General features: G+C 35.2%; 1 protein-coding gene across 9 annotated transcripts in view; it reads left to right on the top strand.

Annotated features, from left to right (window-relative positions):
* The window catches only part of ATOSA (atos homolog A), a 101,005-nt gene that overhangs the window by 33,207 nt on the left and 45,829 nt on the right, over positions 1-21,969 (top strand). For 5 of the 9 annotated variants that reach the window (XR_006719933.2, XM_074366151.1, XM_074366150.1 and 2 more), the window contains exon 3: positions 1,116-1,196. The exons of 3 other annotated variants lie outside the window; for them this stretch is intronic. Coding sequence is in view for 5 of the 6 variants with exons in the window: in XM_074366151.1 (XP_074222252.1) it covers positions 1,116-1,196 (81 nt within the window). In the remaining variant the exon portion in view is untranslated. Of the gene's footprint in view, positions 1-1,115; positions 1,197-14,922; positions 15,103-21,969 lie in introns of those variants that run through there. One more of the 9 variants, XM_010969494.3, reaches the window with a different exon arrangement.

Here is a 21,969-nt window from a genome sequence, read left to right as displayed (position 1 = left end):
CAGATCTTGACACATTAGTAGCTGTCAAATAATTGCTGGCTTGATACAACTAGTTCTGAGATTCAGATACTACAGGGATTGAAATAGAAGTTCCCTATGTTTTTGCCTGTCATCCAGTTAGAAGGAAATGATTCAGTGGACGGAACACTGTCATTACTTGGGAGAAAAAGATAATTGGAAAGCAGAATTGAGAGACTAATGTGTACGTAGGGAGAGTGACTCACAGGCTGATTTCCTTTTCAAAAAGTGGAGAAATCCATGGGGCCTGAGCATTCTGCATTATGAACAAGTATAGAAAAGAATTAGTTGTTAAATGAGGAATATTTATATTCATTTATTCTTTTGCCCTTCTCAACTTTGTATCCAATTATGGTAATATTTTCCCCCATTTGAAGTTGAGGGTTTTAAAAACTGAGGGACTATTAAATTTAAAAATCTAACTTTATACTGACTTTTTTAACGAAAAAGAAAAATTACAGTACCAAGAAACAGTACTACTTTCTCAGTAGGTAAACCAAAGTCAATTTGTCAATAGTTAATTCTGTCTTTGCTCAAATGGGTGAAAAATCTGATGTTGATTATGTCAGACTTTCTTATTAAACTGAGACAGGATGGACTGGATACAAATGCCAGTAGCTAGTCAAAATACTAGACAGTAATCTATGTGTAATACTAAAGACAGACCTAGCAATAACGTAAGTTGAGATTTCTCATATTTTCCTTTTCCTGTAAAAGAAACTCATCCAGTGAAATTATAGTAAGGCCGTTTGCATTTCTTCCCCTTGTTCACCATGCTCAGTCCCATTGGCCAACTTTTAAGTTTTCGATTGCCATTCAGGGCCCTGTGTGCACTATTTCCTCTGCCTGAAAAGCCTTTCTCCCCTGTCATCACATGGGTAGCTCCTTGTCAACCTTCTGATCTTGGCTTAAATGTCACTTTTCAGAGAGGCTGTCTCTGACTACTGTATCTGAAGTGCTCAATTAATGTTAGCTGCTATTATTATTTATTAAGTAATTGTTCTCTTTTGTTCTGTGTCTCAGCAGTCTGTTTCCTTCATAGCATTTTCCACAGTTTGTAATTTTTGTCTTTGTTTGTTGTCTGTCTCCACAACTAGATTTTAAGTTCCATGAGGCCAGGAACCTTGTCTCTTGTTCACAGCTGTATTACCATCACCTAGCAGACAGCCTCATACATGGTAGGTGCATAGGAGGTGCTTAATATGTATTTGTTGAAAGAATGAATCACTAGTATATCTCAAAATTTATAGAGCAAATGGGAATAGAAGCAGATGATTAGTAATCATTGGTTGTTTTACTGGCACCAACTGAAAATTCTCCCACTTTAGGTATTTGTTTGAATTATTGACTTTTTGGCTGTTATCACAACTTTATACCTAATTTTAAAAAATAGATTTAAAATATACTTGCCAATAACTTAACTTAAAGGAAGCTTGTATCTTAAAATTGATTAAGTCTCACTGAATTGAAATAAAATAACCAAAGAGTGGGCAAAAGCTGTTTGGTAGGAGTGGTTCCCAGTTTGTATACATGTAGTTAACAAATGATCCACACAGACATTTGCTGGTAGCTCTCTGCTCTCCATCCACTGTGCTGAATTTGTTCCTGTTGCTATTTCTTTGAAAGAGAGAGATTAAATTGGTTGGAGAACTTCAGATTTATGAGTACAAGTAGGATAAAGACTCAAAGGATTTAGAGTTTAGATTTGGGACCCATTTTGTTACTTACAGGTTCTATGATTTGGATCAAGTTCCAAACCTGTTTTCTCATCTTTAAAATGTACTGGGTTCAAAGTGTTGCCTCTAAGCTTCAGGTAAGATAATGTGTTGAAGAACTTTACAAGGTGTGAAGTGCTATATATGTTGACCAGTGTGCCCTATGGACAGGATCATCTGTATAGATGAGCAAAGGGCCAGGTGTGCCCAAGCATATCTTAGTTGGGGTCACTCTGTCTAAAAACAGCCATTCACAGTGTCTGGTTTTTACTGTTTTTAAAGTTTCCCCTTGTTATCCTGCTAGAAATTATACCAACCAGAGATCCATTTAGATTAATAAATGTGTATTTAATTATACATTTTTTAGGAATATTGAAATGATGGCCATATTTTGTTATAAAATTAGCTCAAATGGGTCCTTTTTAGCAAGAGTTAAGACCCTTAGGGTCAAACTTAGAAATTCTAACTTCAGCATTTATCAGCCAAATAACCTTGAGCAAATTACGTAACCTATCAGAACGTCAGTTCTTTTCGTTCTGATACTGTCAACCTTAAGGATTGCGGGAACGATGAACTGAGAACCTCCGATTCAGCACCCAGCACATGCCTGATATAAGATCGGTAAGTGTTTTACTTCCAAGGACTTGGGTCAGTTGCACTGAGAAAATGAGTGTTTCAGTGCTCTGTTGTGAAAGCTAGTGATAACAGGCATACGAGATCAATGGACCCTTATTGTTTGACACTCTGAACCTTGTATTCTGGAATAAGCAACTAGAGGAACTCAAAATCAATATTTAACTACACATCTGTAATGCATGCAATGGGAGAGGGAAAGTAGGTAATTGGAGCACACTACCTATTTCTGGGTGATCATACACCATAATAAGCATTTAGAGCAGCATTAGGGCAGAGAGACTGGGATGGGGGTGGACACTAGAAAGAGGTTAGTGGAAATGTATTAGAATGGTCAGATGGTGCCCCAAATTGCTTTTTTCTTTATTTCAGAAATTACCCAGGATTGATTCAGGCTTGGAGCATGGCCCTTCTGCTTCTGTGACCTAGAATTTAGACTTGTTCCATGATACTGCAAGTAATGGCCTAATGTTATAGGTTAAGAAACCTTTGGTAGGCTAGCCTGGGAATCTAGACATAACTTATGTTTTTATAAATAATAATACTTATTCAAAGTATGACCATTATTTGGACTTTAAAACTTACCCTTTTTGAGAGCACAACTCATTTATAGTTAGGAATTAACATTTTTTAATTAACATAGTTTCCATTTTTTAATTTTCCTACTTATTAAACTTACATATTCTTGAATGGAATTAAAATTTGGTAACAATAGCTGAAATCAGGCCATTTATAAAACTTTATCTTGATATCTAGAGAATTCTTTTACATTTTAAAACTAAATCAGTCGTTTTCTTTTGTGAGGAGATATCATGGTTTGCTTCATTATCTAGTGGGTCATTTATATGCAAGTTTATAACAGTAAGAGTATATGAAATTTTAGCACTTTATTTGACAAATTGCTTTTTAAAAATGTTTTGATTTTAAGAACTTCAGGTTAAAGCTCTATATTGTATTTGATAAACCTCACAAAATTTTGACATATAAAATTTTTTTTTAATATACAAAAGAATTGGCCATAGGATTTCTTTAAACTTCCCTCTATTGCTTGCTCTATAATATAGTTTACATCTAGTTGTTTATAGTTTCAAACCCACAGGAGAAGTTGGAATCATGCAATTAACATCTAAATACCTTTTCATAGATTGTGAACATTTTACCACTTTTGTTTTATCTTTCTTCAGAGGTAGATTAGGTAGACAGGCAGACATAGGGACTTTTTTGTTTTAATAATTTGAGAGTAAGTGGCAGACATCAGGACACTTCAGCTCTGTGTACTTCAACATGGAACTGGCTGGTAACAGCATGTGAAAGCTGATTGTCCACATTTCTTTCCAACTCTGCATCAAGTTGGTTGCTTGAAGTCAGCAACGGTGGCAATATTTACACCATAGGAACTGGCAGTGCTACAAACCAAGGCTTTTTTTCCCTCTGCAGAGCCAGTTCTTAAACATTTACCATTATACCTCTGTGTGTATCTCCTGAAAATAAGAACATTCTCCCGTATACCTGCAATATAGTTATCACACCCAAGGAATCTAGCAGTAACACAATGCTAATATCTAATACACTGTTTATATTCATGTTTCTCTAGTTGTCCTGGTATTGTCTTTAGTCATACTACCTTTTGAGGAAGTCAGTTGCTTTCTGTTATAGAAAAGGAGTTAGACCCTTGATGTTGGACAACATTTAGAAAGAGTTTAGAGTACACCAAAAGGATATGTAAAGGTAAAGGTGAGTAAAATGATTGGTTTGTTTGGGGAAAAAAATTAGGTCATGTAAATAGGACAGTTAATCAGAATTTTAGTGGATTTTTTCTTATTTTATTTAGCTTTTTTAAAAAAAAACATTACTTGGACTAAGATTTTGGAGGAAAATGAGTATTGGTGAAATTCAAGACTTTTTCAATTGAAAAAGAATTATATTTTGAATTTTACTTCGAGTTATGTCTGAATTGGAGAGAATTAAATTTTTAATCCTGAAGCCTCATGCTTCCTCTCTGACCTCGTTTCTTTGTGCTCTTCTAAGTTTCCCTGTACTCAAGGCACATCGATCTTGCCGTTCTTCAGTGACTACGTGCATACTGACACCATGGGGATTTGACATTTACTGTTCCTTTTTGGAATACAAGTCTTATGACTCTTTTACTACATTTGACTTTCTATTCAATTGTCACCTCCTCAATGAAGCCTTCCCTGATCATTCTGTCAAAAGAGTACAGCTCTTTTATTATCTCTTAACGTGCATTATTCTTTTTCATAGTCCTTATCACTGCTTGACCTGATGTTCTGTGTTTACTTATTTCCTTTTTTTGTTTTTCTCCCACTAGGAATGTAAACTTCATGAGGGCAGGGACTTAGTGGCGTTTGTTCACTGCTGTGTTTCCCCATATGTGGACTGGTGCCTGGCATTTATTAGCTGCTCAATAAATATTTATCATGGAATGAATGCTTGCATGCATTTTGATATCTTTGTGGTGTAGCATAAAACTTATTACTGGAAAATTTTTGTGTTTTTTTTGTGATTTGTTAATTATGTAACTTTGAGAACTAACTCTATAGTGTCAGTTTTTATTTCTAAATGGGGATTTTATGCCTACTTCTCAAGGTTATTGGAAGAATCAAATGAGATAACTACACAAACGTATTTGATAACCAAAAAAATGGTAAAAATGTCTATTATCAGTTCATAGGGAATGATTAACTTAAGCTGGGGTGATTAATTTCAGGGCAGAACCTGTCTTTTGGCAGAAACAACAGCTATATTGAGCCTTAAAAGATGGTATGATTTGGATAGATGGACATTTACAAAGATTGAGAGGGGGAGAATTGGAAGAGAGGACATTATGAGCAATTATGATGTTCAAGGAATAGCAGGTAGACATGTGAATTGGAGGGATTACTTAGGAATGAGGGTGATTAGGGTTTTGGATATTAAGCTAAGGACTTTGAGATTCATTCATTTGATAATGGGGCACTATTTAGTAGTTTGGTATGATTAACGAGAACTTTTGGAAGAATAATTTGGCAGTGTATTTCTATTGTTTCATTGTAAACCAGTACAGAGCTATTATTGAATATCTGACTGTCTTAAAATCAATTTTTTAGCCCTCAAAATTACGTTATGACCTGTTATTATAAAAATTACCTGACATTCATCTCTACTGTTGGCCGATTATTTTCTTTTCCATCTCTTCCCTTCACCACCATTCTTTGTAATATAAGAGGGATTAGTGTTTCCTTTTATGAAAATTCTTGGGAACATTAACGTGGCACACAATACTCACAATACCATGGCTATTGTTTTATGATACTCTTTGGTCAGAGTAGTAAACTGCACTATTTATTTTAAAGTAGCTGTGTGTTAGAACAAATAAGGAGAAAAACAGGATGAAGCTGGAGATTCCTTCTCTCATTCCAGACAATTGCTGGCAGAAATTTAATAATCTATAGGATTAAAAGCCCTTGTACCTTCCAACCTCCTATAAGCTGTAGGAGTAAGGAAATCCCCACAAAACTGATAAGCTTTTCTAGCTGTGTTAAGGAGAGAATGGACCTGCGTCTTTTCCCCTACCCAAACCAGAACATTTTTCACACCAAAGCTTCAAAAAAAAAAAAAAATTGGGTGCCATAGCAGGGGTTTGATCAGCAGTGTTTTGTAGTAAGTAGCAAGAGCATAGCAGAAAATCTTAAATTCCATCATTCATAACTCCTTTCTTAAAAACTTCCTCTGGGCATGTGTATTCTTCTTAAGTCAGTATACTCTTCAGAAGTTGGGGGAAGGAACGTAGCTATGCCTTTGAGGAAGTATATTCAAATCTTAATCATTATTGTGTTGATGGAATTCTGGTCCTGGAGGCATATTTCTGTAGTCCAGCATAGAACAACCCTGGCCTGTGCTTTTTCTTGTAGCTCATGTTGCAGAGTTCAGGTATCTGCCAGGGGACTCTGAATGACTAACAATGAAAGTTATGCTATTGCTAGAAATCAGAGTTGGAAAGGTTCTTAATGTGAGTCTCTTTCAATTTTACAGTTGAGGAAGCACAAGGCCCAGAGAAAAAGAAGTAACCTGTCTAACTACAAAAGTAGAACTTTACTTACTACAGTACCTCTAGCAAGAGCACAATTGCCTCTGGGTTCTGGTGCCAAAAATGACACCACGATCATCCAGGCGTCCTCAAGGAACTTGAGAAAACAAAGGCTAGTTGGTTATATTTTAATATTCTTCTCCAAGTAATATATATACACTTAAAAAATTTAAGTGGTAATAAAGAGACTCAAAGTGAAAGAAACATTTCATCTTTGAAACTAGGATGCTAAAAAGAGAAAGGAATATAAAGAAATTAGAATGTCTAAAATTTAAAAATCAAGAAATAGTGTAAGCTTATTATTAAGAAACTTAGAGGAAATCTGTCTTTAGTTTTGTCATGGGAAAAACAGGGCTAGTAATAGTACGTACATAAAGGGCTGCCATAATGATTAAATGAGATAATTCATGTAAAATGCTTATAATAGTGTTTGATTCTGAAAAAATAGTCAATAAATGTTGCCTATTATTGTTAATAAACATTTCTTCAACTGGTAAGATAAGTACATTTTCTAAGAGCTCTGAAGGAAACATATAAAGGTTAAGAGGGTGACAACTTGGGTGGCAGGGAGAAGACCCCTTTGGTTGGGATGATTAGCTAAGACCTCTCTGAGAAGCGAGGTGAGAACAAGAAGGAACCAGCTGTGTAAGGAGTAAGGGGAAGAAAATTCCAGGCCAAGGGGGTAGTATAAGCAAAGTTCCTAAATTTAGAAAGAGCCTGACATGCTCTAGGAAAAGAAAGAAGACGAGGCCACATACCACAACCTGGTCTTCCCTGGCTTGCTCATTTTAGACTGCCTCTTTCACTAGAGTATTTGTTCTCCAAGGGCAAGACAGCATCCGACTTCTTCCCTGCAGTATCCCTCACACCTGTTATGGTGCTTGGTGTGGAGCTGGCATTTATTAGATGCTTGAAAAAACATGTAAGTTCCGAGTGCATGCTTAATCACTGTCAGTGCTTTGTGGGTGAGGATTTGATCTTTCCCTTCCCTTCAGACAAGAGTAAGCTAGGATGTGGTGAGTGGCATATGGTAACTTTTTTTTTTAAAGGACATTTGGAAAACTTGACACACAGTTGTTAACTATTTCGGACATAAAATATCATACATTTTATATTTTGAGTCAGATCAGTGAGTTTCATAGAATACAAATTTTACATTTGAAAAATTAAAGTAATTTGGGTTAACCATTTTATAGGTCTGTTTTAACCATGAAGTTCTGGTTTTCTTGGGGGATAGGATGGAATAAATGCTACCTGGGCTGGTCCTGCTTTATGTCTATGTCCAATCCTATTTCACAGTTGTCTCCTTTCACTCTAAATGTATCATCATTTGGACAAAGATTTTTATGTTCACCCTAGTTATTAGCCATTTTGCTGTTCTGCTAGTGTGCTCAAAATTGTGTCTTCTATTAACTTGTATTTTATTCTGTGTTTAGATAGCTTAAATATAGCTTGAGGTAGACAGTTTGCCCCAGCTTTGTTCTGTAGGCTATTGCACCTAATATTTTATAGTTTGTGTAGACTTTTGTACTAAATCAAGGGATTGACAACGTGGAATGCTTGCTTTGATTTTATACAAAACACTTGGACTTTGTGTCAGAAGTTCTTGATTTCTAAGATGTTTCCACCCAAACTCACATATTTTAACAAAATGTTTTTTATTCAAAGTTGTCTGAATTCTTCTGAACAGTGCCTTCTGTGGTAAATATTAAATTAGCGATTACATCTTATATGGGTAAAATGACATCATTTTTAGAATTTACTGTTAAATAGAGTAAAACTTCGGGCAGTTGGATTCCTTTCCTTCTCTTCTGAAACAAATACTTGTTGAGCACCTTCTCTGTGCCTGACAAATATGTGCTGGAAATACAGTGATGAGCAAGAACTAACACGATCCCTGCCCTCTGGAATCTGTGGTCAAATGTAGCCTTTCCTTTCCTGACTTTTTTTCCTGAGTCAGTAGACAAGTCAGGATTGGACAAAAATTACCCTGTGCTGTTTTGCAAAAAGCACAGGTGAAGAGTAGGGGAACTGGCCCAGAGGTAGGGCGTATCAGAGGGGCTGCACAGGCTTCTAGAACTTTGACGTTCCACTACCATTTTCTGTTGTGGTGGTCTCAAATATTTTTGGTTTGAATATAGGGTGTGTGTGTGTGTGTGTGTGTGTGTGTGTGTGTGTGTGTGTGTGTGTGTGTTGGTCTGTTTTGTTTTCAAGAATGAGAAATGGAAATTTATTTTCAGTAAGTGCATGTTGCAGTTGAGGTGCTCAGTTCATGAAGCCCTGTAGATTTTACCTCCTTGGCGATGCGGCTAAGTCTGTCCTGGTCTAAAAGCTGTGGTACTATTGAGGTACTCAATAGTGTAACTACTGGCACTGGATGAAATGATTGTGTAAACTGAAAATGTGTTGAAAATGGAGAGTTTTGATAGATTGACTATAGCATTTGTGTGAAGAGAAAAAAAACTACTGTCTCCCTCTACACAAAAGGTATATTCAGCAGTTATAGAATTCATACGTTCTGGTTGTGTATCTGTAGCAACTGCTGCTTCCTCAAATTAGGTAAAACTTAGTATCGGCCTTCAATATGTGCTTCCACAGCCCATGTTGGTTGAATGTGGTAAGGTAGAACCAAACAACTACTTGAGAAAATTAAAGGGGGGGGGGTGGTAGCTAAGGGGCAGTATCATATGGAGCAGTGAGTTTAAAATTTTTTTGACTGCCCACAGTTACAAAGATAGTTGCAGTTGCTGCCTTAACAGTCCCTCCTCCCAAACAAAAGTCATTACTCAATGTTGCTCATGCAATGGTGACTGATTTTGTCTTTTTCCTGTTTTATTTAAAAAGAAAATGAGGGTCCCAATCCCTTAAATTAATTTCATAGCACATTTAATCCTACCTACTGTTTTAGAAGAACTAAAAGACCCACGTTCAAGTTCTGATTTTGTCACCTGCTCTACGTAAGCTTGATCAAATTACTTAATCTCCCTGAGCTTCAGTTTCCTCATTGGTTAAAACTGAGATAATAATGGTAATCATCTTGTAGGTTAAGCTTTGTGGACTTAACAGTTGAGTCTTAAACCTACATGAGGTTTTCTTAATTCTACACAACTCTTTTACTTTACTTGATTTTTGTTAACATTCTCCAAAATTTAAAGTACAGAGTCTGCCATTTGTATGACCATTGGCATAATTAGAAGACGTAATGACACCTACCGTTGATAACTAGTTACTGAGGGGTGGGAAACAGGACTTGGAATTAAACTTGGGTTAGGTGAGTCACCCAGGTACCCATCAGCTGCCTTAATCTCAGTGATTCTACTTCTTCATCTGTGATTGTCAAACAGACAAGTAAATGTAAGATACATTATTTCCATGGAAATACTTTTACTAAAACTTCATTTTGTCAAAATAAAAAATTCTTGATTGGTTCTAGATTTTTAAGATTGAATCAAATATACCATTCTTTATAATAATAATAACATCCCAAACCACGTCTGTAAAGGAATATGGATATAGGTAAAGGGGAACCCATATGCATCTTGACACATATTTTATATACTAATGATATTTATTAATTAAGATCAAGTACTGTAGGATATTAAAAATGAATTCTTATACCTGATCTTGATACTTATTAAATCTGACTAGTGTGTATAAGATATTTTTAGACAGAGTGTTTGTCCAATAACTTAGATTATAAATAACCCCTGTTCTAGCTCATTTTAAACAATGTAGTATGAATGATGCCAAAAAAACAGGCTAGAACATTTTCTTCTCTCCAAGATCTTAGATTTTGTAAACAAGGCTCTGCTCCTGGAACTAATGTAGGTCATCATAACCCAAAATCTTTTGAAAGATGAGAATCCCAATTAAATCTCTTAGGTACTTTTTAGTATTTTAATTTTAAGAATTGTTTTAGCTCTGAAAAACACAGTATGTTTGAATTGTTTTTTGGCCACTTGGCTTATTTGTATCACGTTATAATGAATACAAATCATTGGGTAATCATTTCAGCAATAATGATCGCTAGAAATCTCCATGAGAATGGAAATTAATGTAACTTTTTATGGCTTAATTTATCCTAGTAATCACCAGCATAATTTTTGAGTAAAAACTCTGATTGAAGGAGAAAAACTATAAATTTCCCTGATTTCCAAAACTGTTAACAATCTTAAATTTTAGTTTTGTTTAATCTTTCTTGCAAATGAGTTAGTGAGCTGTGAAATGTGTTGTTAAAGTGATACTATTTAAGAAACTTAAAAAATATCAGTGTCATAAAAATCTTTCTTTGGTAATCAAGATTTAAGTTTCATCCCCATTGTTATTGGATACTACTAATGTATTGCCCTTTGTTTGTTGGTGTGTGTGTGTATGTATGCATGTACATTTGCCCTCTAGTAACATCCTATATTCCTGGTGTTTGCGAAAGAAAAGAGGAAACAAATTGCTTGAGGGCCAAGTACTAGGCTAGATGGTTTCTGTTATGTATCTCTTAAATAAAGTATTGCTCCCATTTTACAGATGAAGAAAAAGACTCAGGTTAAATAATTTGATAGCACAGCTTGTTAAGTGAAAAGAACTTGAACCCTAGACTCTCTGGCTTTTCTCCATTATGTCTAGCTGCTTTAAGGAGTTTTTTCAGTAATGAGATTGGATTTTGTGCCAACATACTTACACTGCTATCCTCTGGACTGCAGACTACCAGAGATGCTAATATCCTATTTGTGTTGTATATTGCTATTTTCAAAATAATTGTATCTTGTCCTATTTGATCCTTACAACACACCAACATTGCAGACAAAAAAAAAAAAAAAAAATCCTGACTTAGAAATGAGCAATTTCAGAGAAGTGCTTAAGGTCACAAAGCTGATTAGTGGTAGAGTTTAGACTAGATCTGTGGTTCCTAGTTCAGTGTTCTTTTCTATTTCCTTTTTTCTCTGGATCAGGTATGTGATCTGTGCTCATGAAGTACTGAAGTCTCACTGATTAAATCTTTTATTGTGTCCTCATGTAGTGATCACACTATAGCAACACCCTATTTAGCAGTCAAATGCTGTTTTCTGTATTATAAATAGTGTATCAGTGACAGTTTTTAAGGGTAATGGGGCTGTAGTGGTGGTTATTGAATGAGTAATAAGTGGGAAATATTAACTTGAAATTTCTGTATTTAAACTTACTTCTTATGTGATACCACATTTGTCTTATGGGAATGTAAATATGAAAGGGATTTTTAAAAGCACGCATATTAGATTTAGGAAGACCTACCACCTGGCTTTGCCCTCTTAGTTCTGGTTACTTGGGCAAGTGACAGGCCTGTTTCCTCATCTATGAGGACAGTAGCTACCACAGAGTCAGAGGAGATGGGCGTGTAAATGCCTGGCCCATGGGCCTACATATATAGTAGCTATGTAATAATTACCTTTGAAGGGTTCCTTTTTTTTCTTCTAGCAGTATTTCTTTTTGTTTAAAAAATGACCAAGCTAGTATGGTTATCTCTAAGGTATCTTAACAGTAGATAGTTTCCAATTATTTCTGCTAACAGAGGACACACATGATCTGAAACAGTTGATACTTCAAATTTTTCCATTTTATATCTGGAATATGTAGTTTAAAAAAACTTATGAAAGATCTTCTTTCCTGTTTACTTCCCTACATTAGTATAATATAAGTAATTTATATTTCTTGAACAATTGGAGAGCACGGTTGTGGTCATGCTAGGCTGGGGTGCAGGGAAAAGGGCATTTTTCATGGATGAGTGTTGAGAACTGAGAACCTGAGACTAGCACTTAGTACAGCATTTTATATTATTCAGATTCTTAACTTGTAGACTGTTGAGATCATTTATAATTCTGTGTGCCAAGATGAACTAGGGGAAAAAAACAAGCATTCTCCAGAATTATATAAAGTGCTATTTTGAAATTTATTAGAAAACTGGTAGCATGGAGGAAGCATTTCACTAAATAAATCTGTTGATTGGATTTTACTTTTTAAGGTGGCGTGTCTTTTACTTTGTAAAGTGGTATGTCTCTTGGAGCTCATTTTAAGCATTTATAATTACATGTTTTTGACTAAATTGAATATTTTTTCAGTAAGTTCTCTTTGTATATGTTAATCAATAGTTTTAGATTATAGATGTAGGCTATCATTAGCCTTTAATTAAGAAGCTTAAGAATTATATCTGAGAGGAAGTATTCTAAAACAGTTTAGAGATTATATATTAGTCTTCCTTTTTTCCCAAAGATATAGGAAGCAGTTAATTTTGAATTATAAAGTTATTCATCCAAAAATTTTGTAAAATTTATTTCATTTGATTTCTAGTTGTATGACTGCAGTAAATAAACATGTAGAGCTGATTTTCTTATTTGAACAATGCAGAAAATGATACTTGTTCTATTTACACCTCCCCCCTCCCCTACCATGGTTGTGCAATGAAATAAAATATTATGTGGAATATAAATCAGGCATGGTGCTAGGTAGCAATAATGTGGACAGATGTAGTACCTCCCTAAAGCACTTACAGTGGAGTGGAGGAGAATGTCAAACCAGTCATTTTGCAAATAATTATTTAACATTCTATGAGCTAAGTACTAAGAAAAAAGTACAGGGAGCCTGAGACTAGCCTTGACTCAGGGAAAGCTGCCCTGGGCAAGAGAAATTTAAGGGAGACTCATCAATTGAAGGGGTTGTGGGAGACCACTCCTAGCAGAAGAGGAGTACTGTTTTGCAAAGTCTCTAAGTTTTGAAGAACCTTAAGAGTCCTTAGTGACCAAATTACCAGTCTAGCTGGCAAAGAGTACCTTTTAGCCTTCACAATAGTCCTGTAAGTTAACCCCATTTTACAGATAAGAAAACTGAAGCTTAGCTCAGAATAGTTGAGCAATTTCTATAGTGCCTCGCTGTTTGTAAATGGCAGTTTCATATTTTGAACACAGGTTGGTCGGCCTGGGTTCAAAGTCCTTATTCTCTCTTCTATGCCGTTTTTTTCTCTGAGTCACCTCAGAGAGTGATTGTGTTCCCAAACACATCTTCTCTCTTGTTATTTCTCAGAGGGCTTAGCAGCTCTCCCTCTGGCTAATTGTGGAGCCAATGATCAGGTTCTTTACACTAAGGTAATAATTAGATTTAACTCTTACAGGTTGTATCTCTTACTCACATGCTGTAGAATTCCAGGGTTCCTAAAAGCGTTTTCAAGGGTAGGAATTTTGTGGATTCTGGGGCTGATAGGAAACTGCAGTGTTTGTAGCCTCTTATTTAAAAATAGCCTCATGGTGCTCATGGGGTGCTTTAATAGTGCCAACATTTACATCAGCCTCTGCTCCCTCCCTCCAAGACACTCCAGATAAACAAAAATCTGAGTAATAAACAGTATGCTTCTGCTGCAGCCTCTGCCTACTCCCACAAACCCCTCCTATACAGAAATTCTATTGCCACCACTAATAATGCATTTTTTTTTGGAAGAATGTTATTTAAAAGGGTTCCATTACTTTAAAAGTTTGAAAAACACTATCCTAGTTTATGTGATGTTCAAAGGAAATACTTCCTAAATGAAGACTTTTTCTGATGCTTCATATCTCTTTATCTCCTACTACCTGCATTGACTCTCAAACATCTTTGTAAGTTGGTGAGGGATTTTTGGTTTTGTTAAAGCTTGTGGAGATAGTGTAGACTGGTACTTGAAGCCTGGAGGAGAGAAAAAAAACCAAAAACCTCCTATGTCTTCCTATCTCCAGATAATGTTATGATAAAGAAAATAAATGAATTCAGGCTCAATGTCATTGTTGTGTTATGTAAAAAGATATTTTAATGCAGATACCTAGTTAAATCTTATTTTTAGAGTTTACTAAGCACTTATTTTTACTTTTAAAAATCTTTTTCTAAGCAATCTGTTAACATTAAGTTTTCTTGCTCCCTTAAAAGGCACTGCATAAATTTGAGGGGGGACTGTTTTTAGGTCCTATCTCATTTTAACTAACTGATCAGTGTTTTCTTGGAATTTGTGAAGTTTGTTGTAAAGTAATTCATAGTTCTGTGTAGACAGATGCTTTATTCTAATTGTTGCAAATTTTTATATTCTTTGTTTTTAGAGAGTTTTACGTGGTAAAACCTGATTTACTTGAAATGCGAAGTAATAAATTGTCCCCTCCACCACCCCTTTGTCCTCAGTTTTATGTGAAACACTGACCGAAATAAATGTTTGCTCTATGACTTTCTCTTCTTTTTAAAAGCACCCAGAGACGTACATTTTAGGGGCTTATGCTAGAATATCTCGTCATTATCACCCTGCTGATCTCTCCTTTCACGTTGCCTAAACACAGCTGAGTTGGTAAGAGGAGCAAAGACAACAAGATAGTGCTGCCAAGTAGACAGGAAGCTGTAGTGGACCCAGCGAGCAGGGGCGGCGGAGCACACCCTCCATCCAATCAGCTGTGAGTGCTGTTGCTATGTGCGCTCTTACTCTGCTGCCTTTGTGAAAACCTTACACAGAGGGAAGCGGAATCAGCACCCACCGCTGAACATTTGTTTTAACCACTGCAGACATCTGGATCCCTCAGTTACTGACTGTATAGCTGTTGACAGCCAGAAGGCAACTTCTTTTATACAAGGATTCCAGTATGGTTTTCAGTGGAAACAAAGGGCTTCACAGAGAAGGTGTGTAATGAAGTGTTTTTAACGGCTTTATTTTTAAGCTTCCAATTTTCTCCTGTAGCTGTTTACCAGTTGTAGTGTTTGCTTTGTGTGGATTTTTGATAAATAGGTCTAGCAAAATGTCTCACTTTGAAAAACATTGAACTTAGAGAATTTTCTTTAGCTTCATATAGCCTGTTTTCTTTGAACAGCATTGCTTAAAAGATTATTAAAATGCTGATCTGAACAATGAGTAGGGAGAAAAGAAACCAAAATACAATGTGCTTACTCTAACAGGGGAAAAATATGGTAAAAATGAAAAACCGAGAGGAGATTGAGAGTTAGACAGAAGTATTAACTGTACTTGGGGGCAGGAGGTTGTTTTTTTTTTTTTTTTTTTTTTAATAAAAGCTGTTAATGAGAATGTATTTAATATAATTTGCATATTTTTAACTGAAAGTCATTGTTTCTGAATTTGACAGAGATTGTCAGAATTTAGCTTAGTGAGAATTTTGACATAGTTTAAGGAATTGACATGCTATCTTTCTATGAAGGATTTCTGAAGATGCTACCTCAAATTGTATAACCTCTTAATTGTTAAATGCGTTGGCTAGTTCTTCTCAGTTCAGATAAAGGATAGTAGTATAATCCAACTGCAAAGCCTGTGTGAAAAATAAAGGCTTTTGAAGACAAACTGGAAATGTTTAAGGTAATATTTTGAAATTGAAGTAGGCCTCTTAAATGTAATAATTCCATATCTGACTTTGTTAATACTGCAAATATAGTAGTATCTTATTAAATTAAACCTCACTAATTCAATATTTGTAATAATTGAACAGAGTATGGGTTATAGTTTTGTTTTTATATCTGGAAAAACCAGTTCATCCAACTGATGATAGGAAAGTTTTAAAATATCTTAGATAAACAAAAGTTCTTACATAATTTCAAACACTGTGAAATTATATTTCACTTAGTTGAGTTAACTAATGATTCTTTTAAGTTCATTAAAGCAGAACAGAATATTAGTAAATATATTGCCCGCTTATGAAGGATTTTCTTTTGCTTATCCACTTTCACCTGGTTGTGTAAGTGGCTCCTTTTTAATTGACTAGGTGATTTATGGCTGAATAAAATTAGTATAATATAAATTCCAAGTTAATATTTGAGCTTTATTTCTTATCTCTGCAAGTGATATATTTTGGAATAAGATCGGCTTTGATGTTGTTCTCTTCAAGAATTCCTTTCATTAGAAAAGTTTAGCATTTTTGATAAGTGAGAAGAGAGATTTCTTGAGAAGATCTCAATATATTTCATGCTTTTGTTCTCACTGCTGATCATTTTTAATGATGTATATATATCTGTATTAAGTTAAAGACTTCAAATAGTAGGTGCAGGTTTACGAAATAAATTTTCCTCAAACATTAAAATAATGTTTTATGTGAACCTATATGTTGCTAAACTTTAAAAGACTCTGGCATTTTTTAGTTTTTTCAGTTTGTTAGGTGTACCCCAAAACTTGAATTTGATAAGAGTTAAAAAAAATTATAGCAAAATAAAAAAAAAGCTATTATATTCTTTGGTCTTGGTGGCCTCCACAACAGAAAGCACTCATTTGCAGACGAGGAACTATGATGGGGGCAGGGATGGGAGGCAGAGGTATGTTGAGAGGACCCAGGTTCATCAAATACAGCTCTAACCACATGGAGATCAATCTAGGTATTTCCATTTTTGAGCTATCACTCTCATATTACTCATCTTATTTTTTAATTATAGAACCACAAAAACCAAAGTTTTGCTTGAATTGGTTTACTACCCCCTTCCCCTTGATTTATTTCTTAAGAATTAACAGACTTCCCAAGAGCAGGATGGTTTCATTCATATGCTGCAAAAATAAAGGAGCATGATATTGGCAAGAAATTTGGATCTATTGCTGTGTCACACAAAAGCTCTGCCATTGTGTTGCAGGAGGAATACTCTGGCAGAATCCCAGGCTTTATTCCTAGGCTCAGCACCTAAGGGTGGTTGTTATACTGGAACGTCTAAAAGTTCCTGTTCAGTAACAGAACCTCAGGATAATAACTGATTTTTTAAATCTGATCAAGGCTAGTGACATTGCTAAGCAGATTTCAACTCTTTGAATTTGTCTATTATTTGACAGTAGAATTTTAATTGTCTTATTTTGTGTCAGATTTTTTAATTGGCTATCCTTTTTGGACTTCTAGGTAGAAAATACTTCAGTTTTCAAAATTAGTGATTTCTTTTTTGTCTTAGCCACTTGGTAAAGAATAGCGAATAGGAGTTCTAGTATTTATCAGATGCAATGATTGCTATAACTGATTTTATTTTAAACAAAATAAAATTTTTTGTTTATTTTGAAATCACCAGGCAATACTATGTAAATAGTGTCTCATTTACAGTTCTTCAAAAAAAATTCTGTAATTTAAAATTTCAAGCTAGAAAAGGGTACCAATCTGAGTATTTCTTTTTTTTAGGTCTTCAGTGAAATCTTTTCTTTTTTAATCACTTCTACATCAAGTATTATTTCAAATGTTTGGTTCCTACATGTATGCTCTAAGTGATGTATGGTATAGTGTTTCTTTGACTCTTCCACGCAGAAATTCCATTACTTGTTATTATTCTGAATCTAAAAAAAATTTGATTATTATAGTCATCTGGACAGAGAAGTTTAGTCTTGACAGTTTTTCATCAGGCATTTTCATGTAGCAACAGTGTTGTTGCATAAACGTATTGCTTTTGCCAGAGTATAGTAAATCTTTCTTTTTTTTTAATCTTCAAAGGTCATTGAATCTAAAGTCAAAGACCCGAATTTTGAAAACAGTTTGCAGTATTGCTTGAATCTGATTATATAATCCTTTGTGATGAGGCTGAGTTATAAGTGGTAGCATGATGACTGTTGTTTGAGAAACTGGAAATATTGCCTTGTTCTTTCTTCACTGATCTCAGTTTTACTCATTCAGAGACTCCTGCTCACCAAAGGATTTGAATTGTAAGGTTTGTGATAAGCACTGGGACATTAAAATTATAAATTACAAGAAGTAGTCAAGATAGGGTAGAAAAAATAATCAGGCTCTAAGGTCATACATGGTTGGGCTTCAGATTTTCCTGTAAGCTTCTTGTCATCCAGAGTATGAAAGGGAAACCCTGCCAGTTACTTACAGTCCCTGTTATTTACATAACATTTTATTGCTAAATATTAGCCATTATCATTTCTTTAAAATTATTCTACATTTTTAAATTCTCAGAATTTTAAGTATAGTTTAAGTATAGTTTTTTTTTAGATTTTCCCTCTAAGTTTCACATATGCAGACATACTTTTAGGCAGATATCTCAGTTTTCTGAGATCTTGCATGACCTAAATGAAATGTGAGGAAATGTGAGGATTTGGGCTGAAGAAAAGGCAGGGCTGATAGGGAAGTGCATGACTAAATCTCTGAAGAAGGATAATAGTCAGTAGTAGCAAGGAAATAATGAGTAAATGGGAAGGTAAAGAAGAGAAAGCAGAAAAAAAAACATGTGTTCTGTTTGATGCAGTGTTATTTCTGGTGCACACATAAGTGTGTGCACACCCATGTGTGCATACAAGTGCCACAAGCTGACCGGCTAGAGTTGCTAAATCCACCAGGGATTTGTTTACTGGGAAGTAACTTGTTTCTGACTTTTCTTCTGAATTCCTCAACTAGGATTGGGCTAAAGGTGACCTTGTATTTACCACTCATTAATGACAAGGGACAAGCCACCTGTCTGGGAGCCAGAAATTAAATATTATCACATACATGATGAATGTAACGGTTTTGAAATATAAGAATTTACAGAATGTAAATCTGGTGGTGTAGGGCTAAATTTTGAAAACTCAAACTTGTAAGCCAAAATGTTCAGAAAATGCTCTTTTATTTGTCATTTTAATAAGTACACAAAATTTCAGGTTCTTTTCAACTGACCACAGTATTTTCATTGCTTTGGGTGGTAATAATTTTAGTTATTTTGGGAGAGAGGTTTAAGCTGGGTTCCCATCCTGGTTTTCGTATTTTCACCAAGTGCTAAGATTTTGTGATTCTTACATGAACATTTAGTCTTTTAGAACAATTAGAATATTTAGTCTTCTAGTTTGCTGAAGATAAACTTTAGTTTATTGAGGATTAGAGAACAAGAAAATGTAAAGAAAAGGCAATCTCTTGCAAGCATACTCCGTTTTTTCACTGTCAATGCATTCAGTGGCTTTTGCATTGGGTCCAGAGATTATTTTACATCTAACAAAAAGGGTAGGAGAACTTTTTAAGAAATAATTATCCTTTTTCTTACCTGATTGCATTGCATTGTTTTATTTGTTTTCGGGAATGCATACTTACCTTAAATCACTTTTCTGAAAAATATCCACACAGAAAAAGAACAAAAAGATTGCTCTATGTCAGTTTTTCTCATTTTGGGGTACTGACCTTTTTGAAAATCTGCTGACTTATATCAGCCCTCTTGCCAGGAGAAAAATACATTTGTATATACATAAGTAATTTTGTGGAACTATCCAGAGGTTCATAAGTTCTCTTTAAGAAATCTTTTTAAACATAATTTGGTTTTAGTCAGAGAATAAAAGCATTAGTTTTAAAGAACTGAAGCTTCAAACAGACTAGATAAGGACTTTAGGATATGTACGCAAGCAAAGCATTAAGTAGTGAGCATGGGGTGCTGTTTTGTAGCTTCTGAGGGAAAGGGAAGATGTTCTAATGTGTACTCCATAATTAGGACTCTTGCAGATGGATTTGTTCTGGGAAGTACCTCCATATTCCTGGACTGACTCCTATGTTCTGGATGAGCTTCTGATAGAGAACCTGGTAGAAGAGGGCCAGGCCTGGAATGCAAAATCTAGGTCCCCAGGACCTACATGCCATCTCTGAGCTGTAGACTGAGATTAGAGGAGACATGGAAGACATCTCCTTTGGCCTCAGCATTTCAACTGGACTCTCTTGCATAAATCACCCTGCACTAGAGATGATAGGTCCACTGCAATGGATGTTACCTACTTCCATCTTTGTTCAAGAGAACTGATCTTACTGTGTATGTTCAAGTTGCTCAACTCTTAATTAAAAACAACTCTATCCATTTTTCATTTCTGCTGGAGTTTTAGGGTTCACGCATACCAGCACACACTCAGTGGAAAATCTGAATGTTGAAAATACTTAGAAGTAGGAGTCATGCGTGTGGTAGAGGGAAGGAGGTTGAAAGGACAGAATGTATTTTTGGGGACCAGCCTATGTTGTAACCATATTCCCATGAGGTAAAAATGTAAGAAAGACTAAATTAGGTTAAGCTTGGGGATAATTTTGGAAAGTTATGTGCCAGTTATCTGGGATTAGTAAAGCTGGGACAGAGCAAAACAGCACTAGTATAGTGGATTATTGCTTTTTTAGCACAAGGTCATCTTTTGAGAGTATAGCTAAATCTAGAACTTGTGGTTTTGAGAGACAGGACTTTGTTTTCTTTTGTGACAGCATTTTCTCAGCTTTTTTTCCCATGGTTTTTTTTTTTTTTTGCATGTGGTGTGGTGTGATAACACCATGTAATCAGGAATATTCCCACGAAGAACAGTGGAAAGGACAATATTTTCTGCTACATGATTTTCAGGCCCTGAAAAAGGGTGAATTAGGCTTAATGGTTTACATAGAGCACAGAGAAATTAAATAAGATTAATGCAGGTAAGAAGGAAATGAATAAAAACTGTGTGGCTCTAAGTTTGTACCCATGCATCTGTGATGCATGGCTAAAAGCACAATTCTGGCAGCCTGCACTTCAAGGAGGCAAAACAAAGATACCAGTACATTTCCTCAGTCATACTGACTAGTTCTAATTCTTTCATTTTAAATATCAAGTCTCTGGGAGCTTTCTTTGATGTTTAAGCATTCCCACAGCACCCTAACCTTCCCTGGTATCAAACAGCACCATAAATAGACTTATCTGAATGTACTCCTTAAGACTGTCCTCTGCTTGAAGGCAGCACAACAGCTCATTCTCCCATTGTCTTCTGGAGAAGAGCTGGAATTCATTTGCCTTGTTTGACATAAAGGTACGTCTTTTTCCATTTACCTTCTAGCCAATCTTTGTATTACATAAAATTTAGTTTTCTTTCTAGAGCTTGAGTTGCCTCCAACTTATCATGTAAGTAGTCAGTAGGTCGCTATGATGAATTCTCTGTTATCCCTAGAAATTCCAATAACTGATATGGAAACTAGAACTCAGAAAGTGCTCTCTCTCTCTCTTTTTCATTTTTTAAAATGTAAGTTTTTTTTGCCCTGGGCTAGAGTCTTGGTGATTACCTAATACAATTCCATTATTTTAAAAACATATTTCCTTGTCCCATTTAAGAGAATTATATTGATAAGGGCGTTAAAAACAACTCACAAAAGCTATTTCAGTGCAAAATATCAAATCCAAGAGAAGGATAAAATGATAGTTATCTGGAAAGGGCAGCAGCAAGCTTTTATCACTTTAACCTGAAATAAGCTGAAATAGGAAGAAAACAAAATATGGTAGAACATTAACCATTCATTATTTCAACAAGTGTTTGAGATTTGTTCATGCTACATGCTATGCTGGACAACTGTAAGAGAGTTGGTCCTTGTTCTCACAGGGCTTAATGGGTTAGAGAAGAGAGGCAAATAGTGATTTATTTTTATATATGCTAAGTTTTAGAAGGAAAGGCGTATCCAATGAGGTCTTCTGAAAACAATAAACCATTGTGGAAGAGTATAAGAGGACCAGACGAGCTGGAATAAGACCTAATGAAGAATTGTGTGTTTAAGCTGAAATAGAGATTGTTATATTATTTCATACCCTATTCTTTTAATCTGTAGAACTTTGATCAAGTGGTAAAATAAAAAT

The sequence above is a fragment of the Camelus bactrianus genome, chromosome 6 (assembly GCF_048773025.1).
Source record: "Camelus bactrianus isolate YW-2024 breed Bactrian camel chromosome 6, ASM4877302v1, whole genome shotgun sequence".
Classification (NCBI taxonomy): Eukaryota; Metazoa; Chordata; class Mammalia; order Artiodactyla; family Camelidae; genus Camelus; species Camelus bactrianus.
The sequence above is the reverse complement of the archived record's forward strand: the minus strand, read 5'-3'. Positions and strand labels throughout refer to the sequence as shown.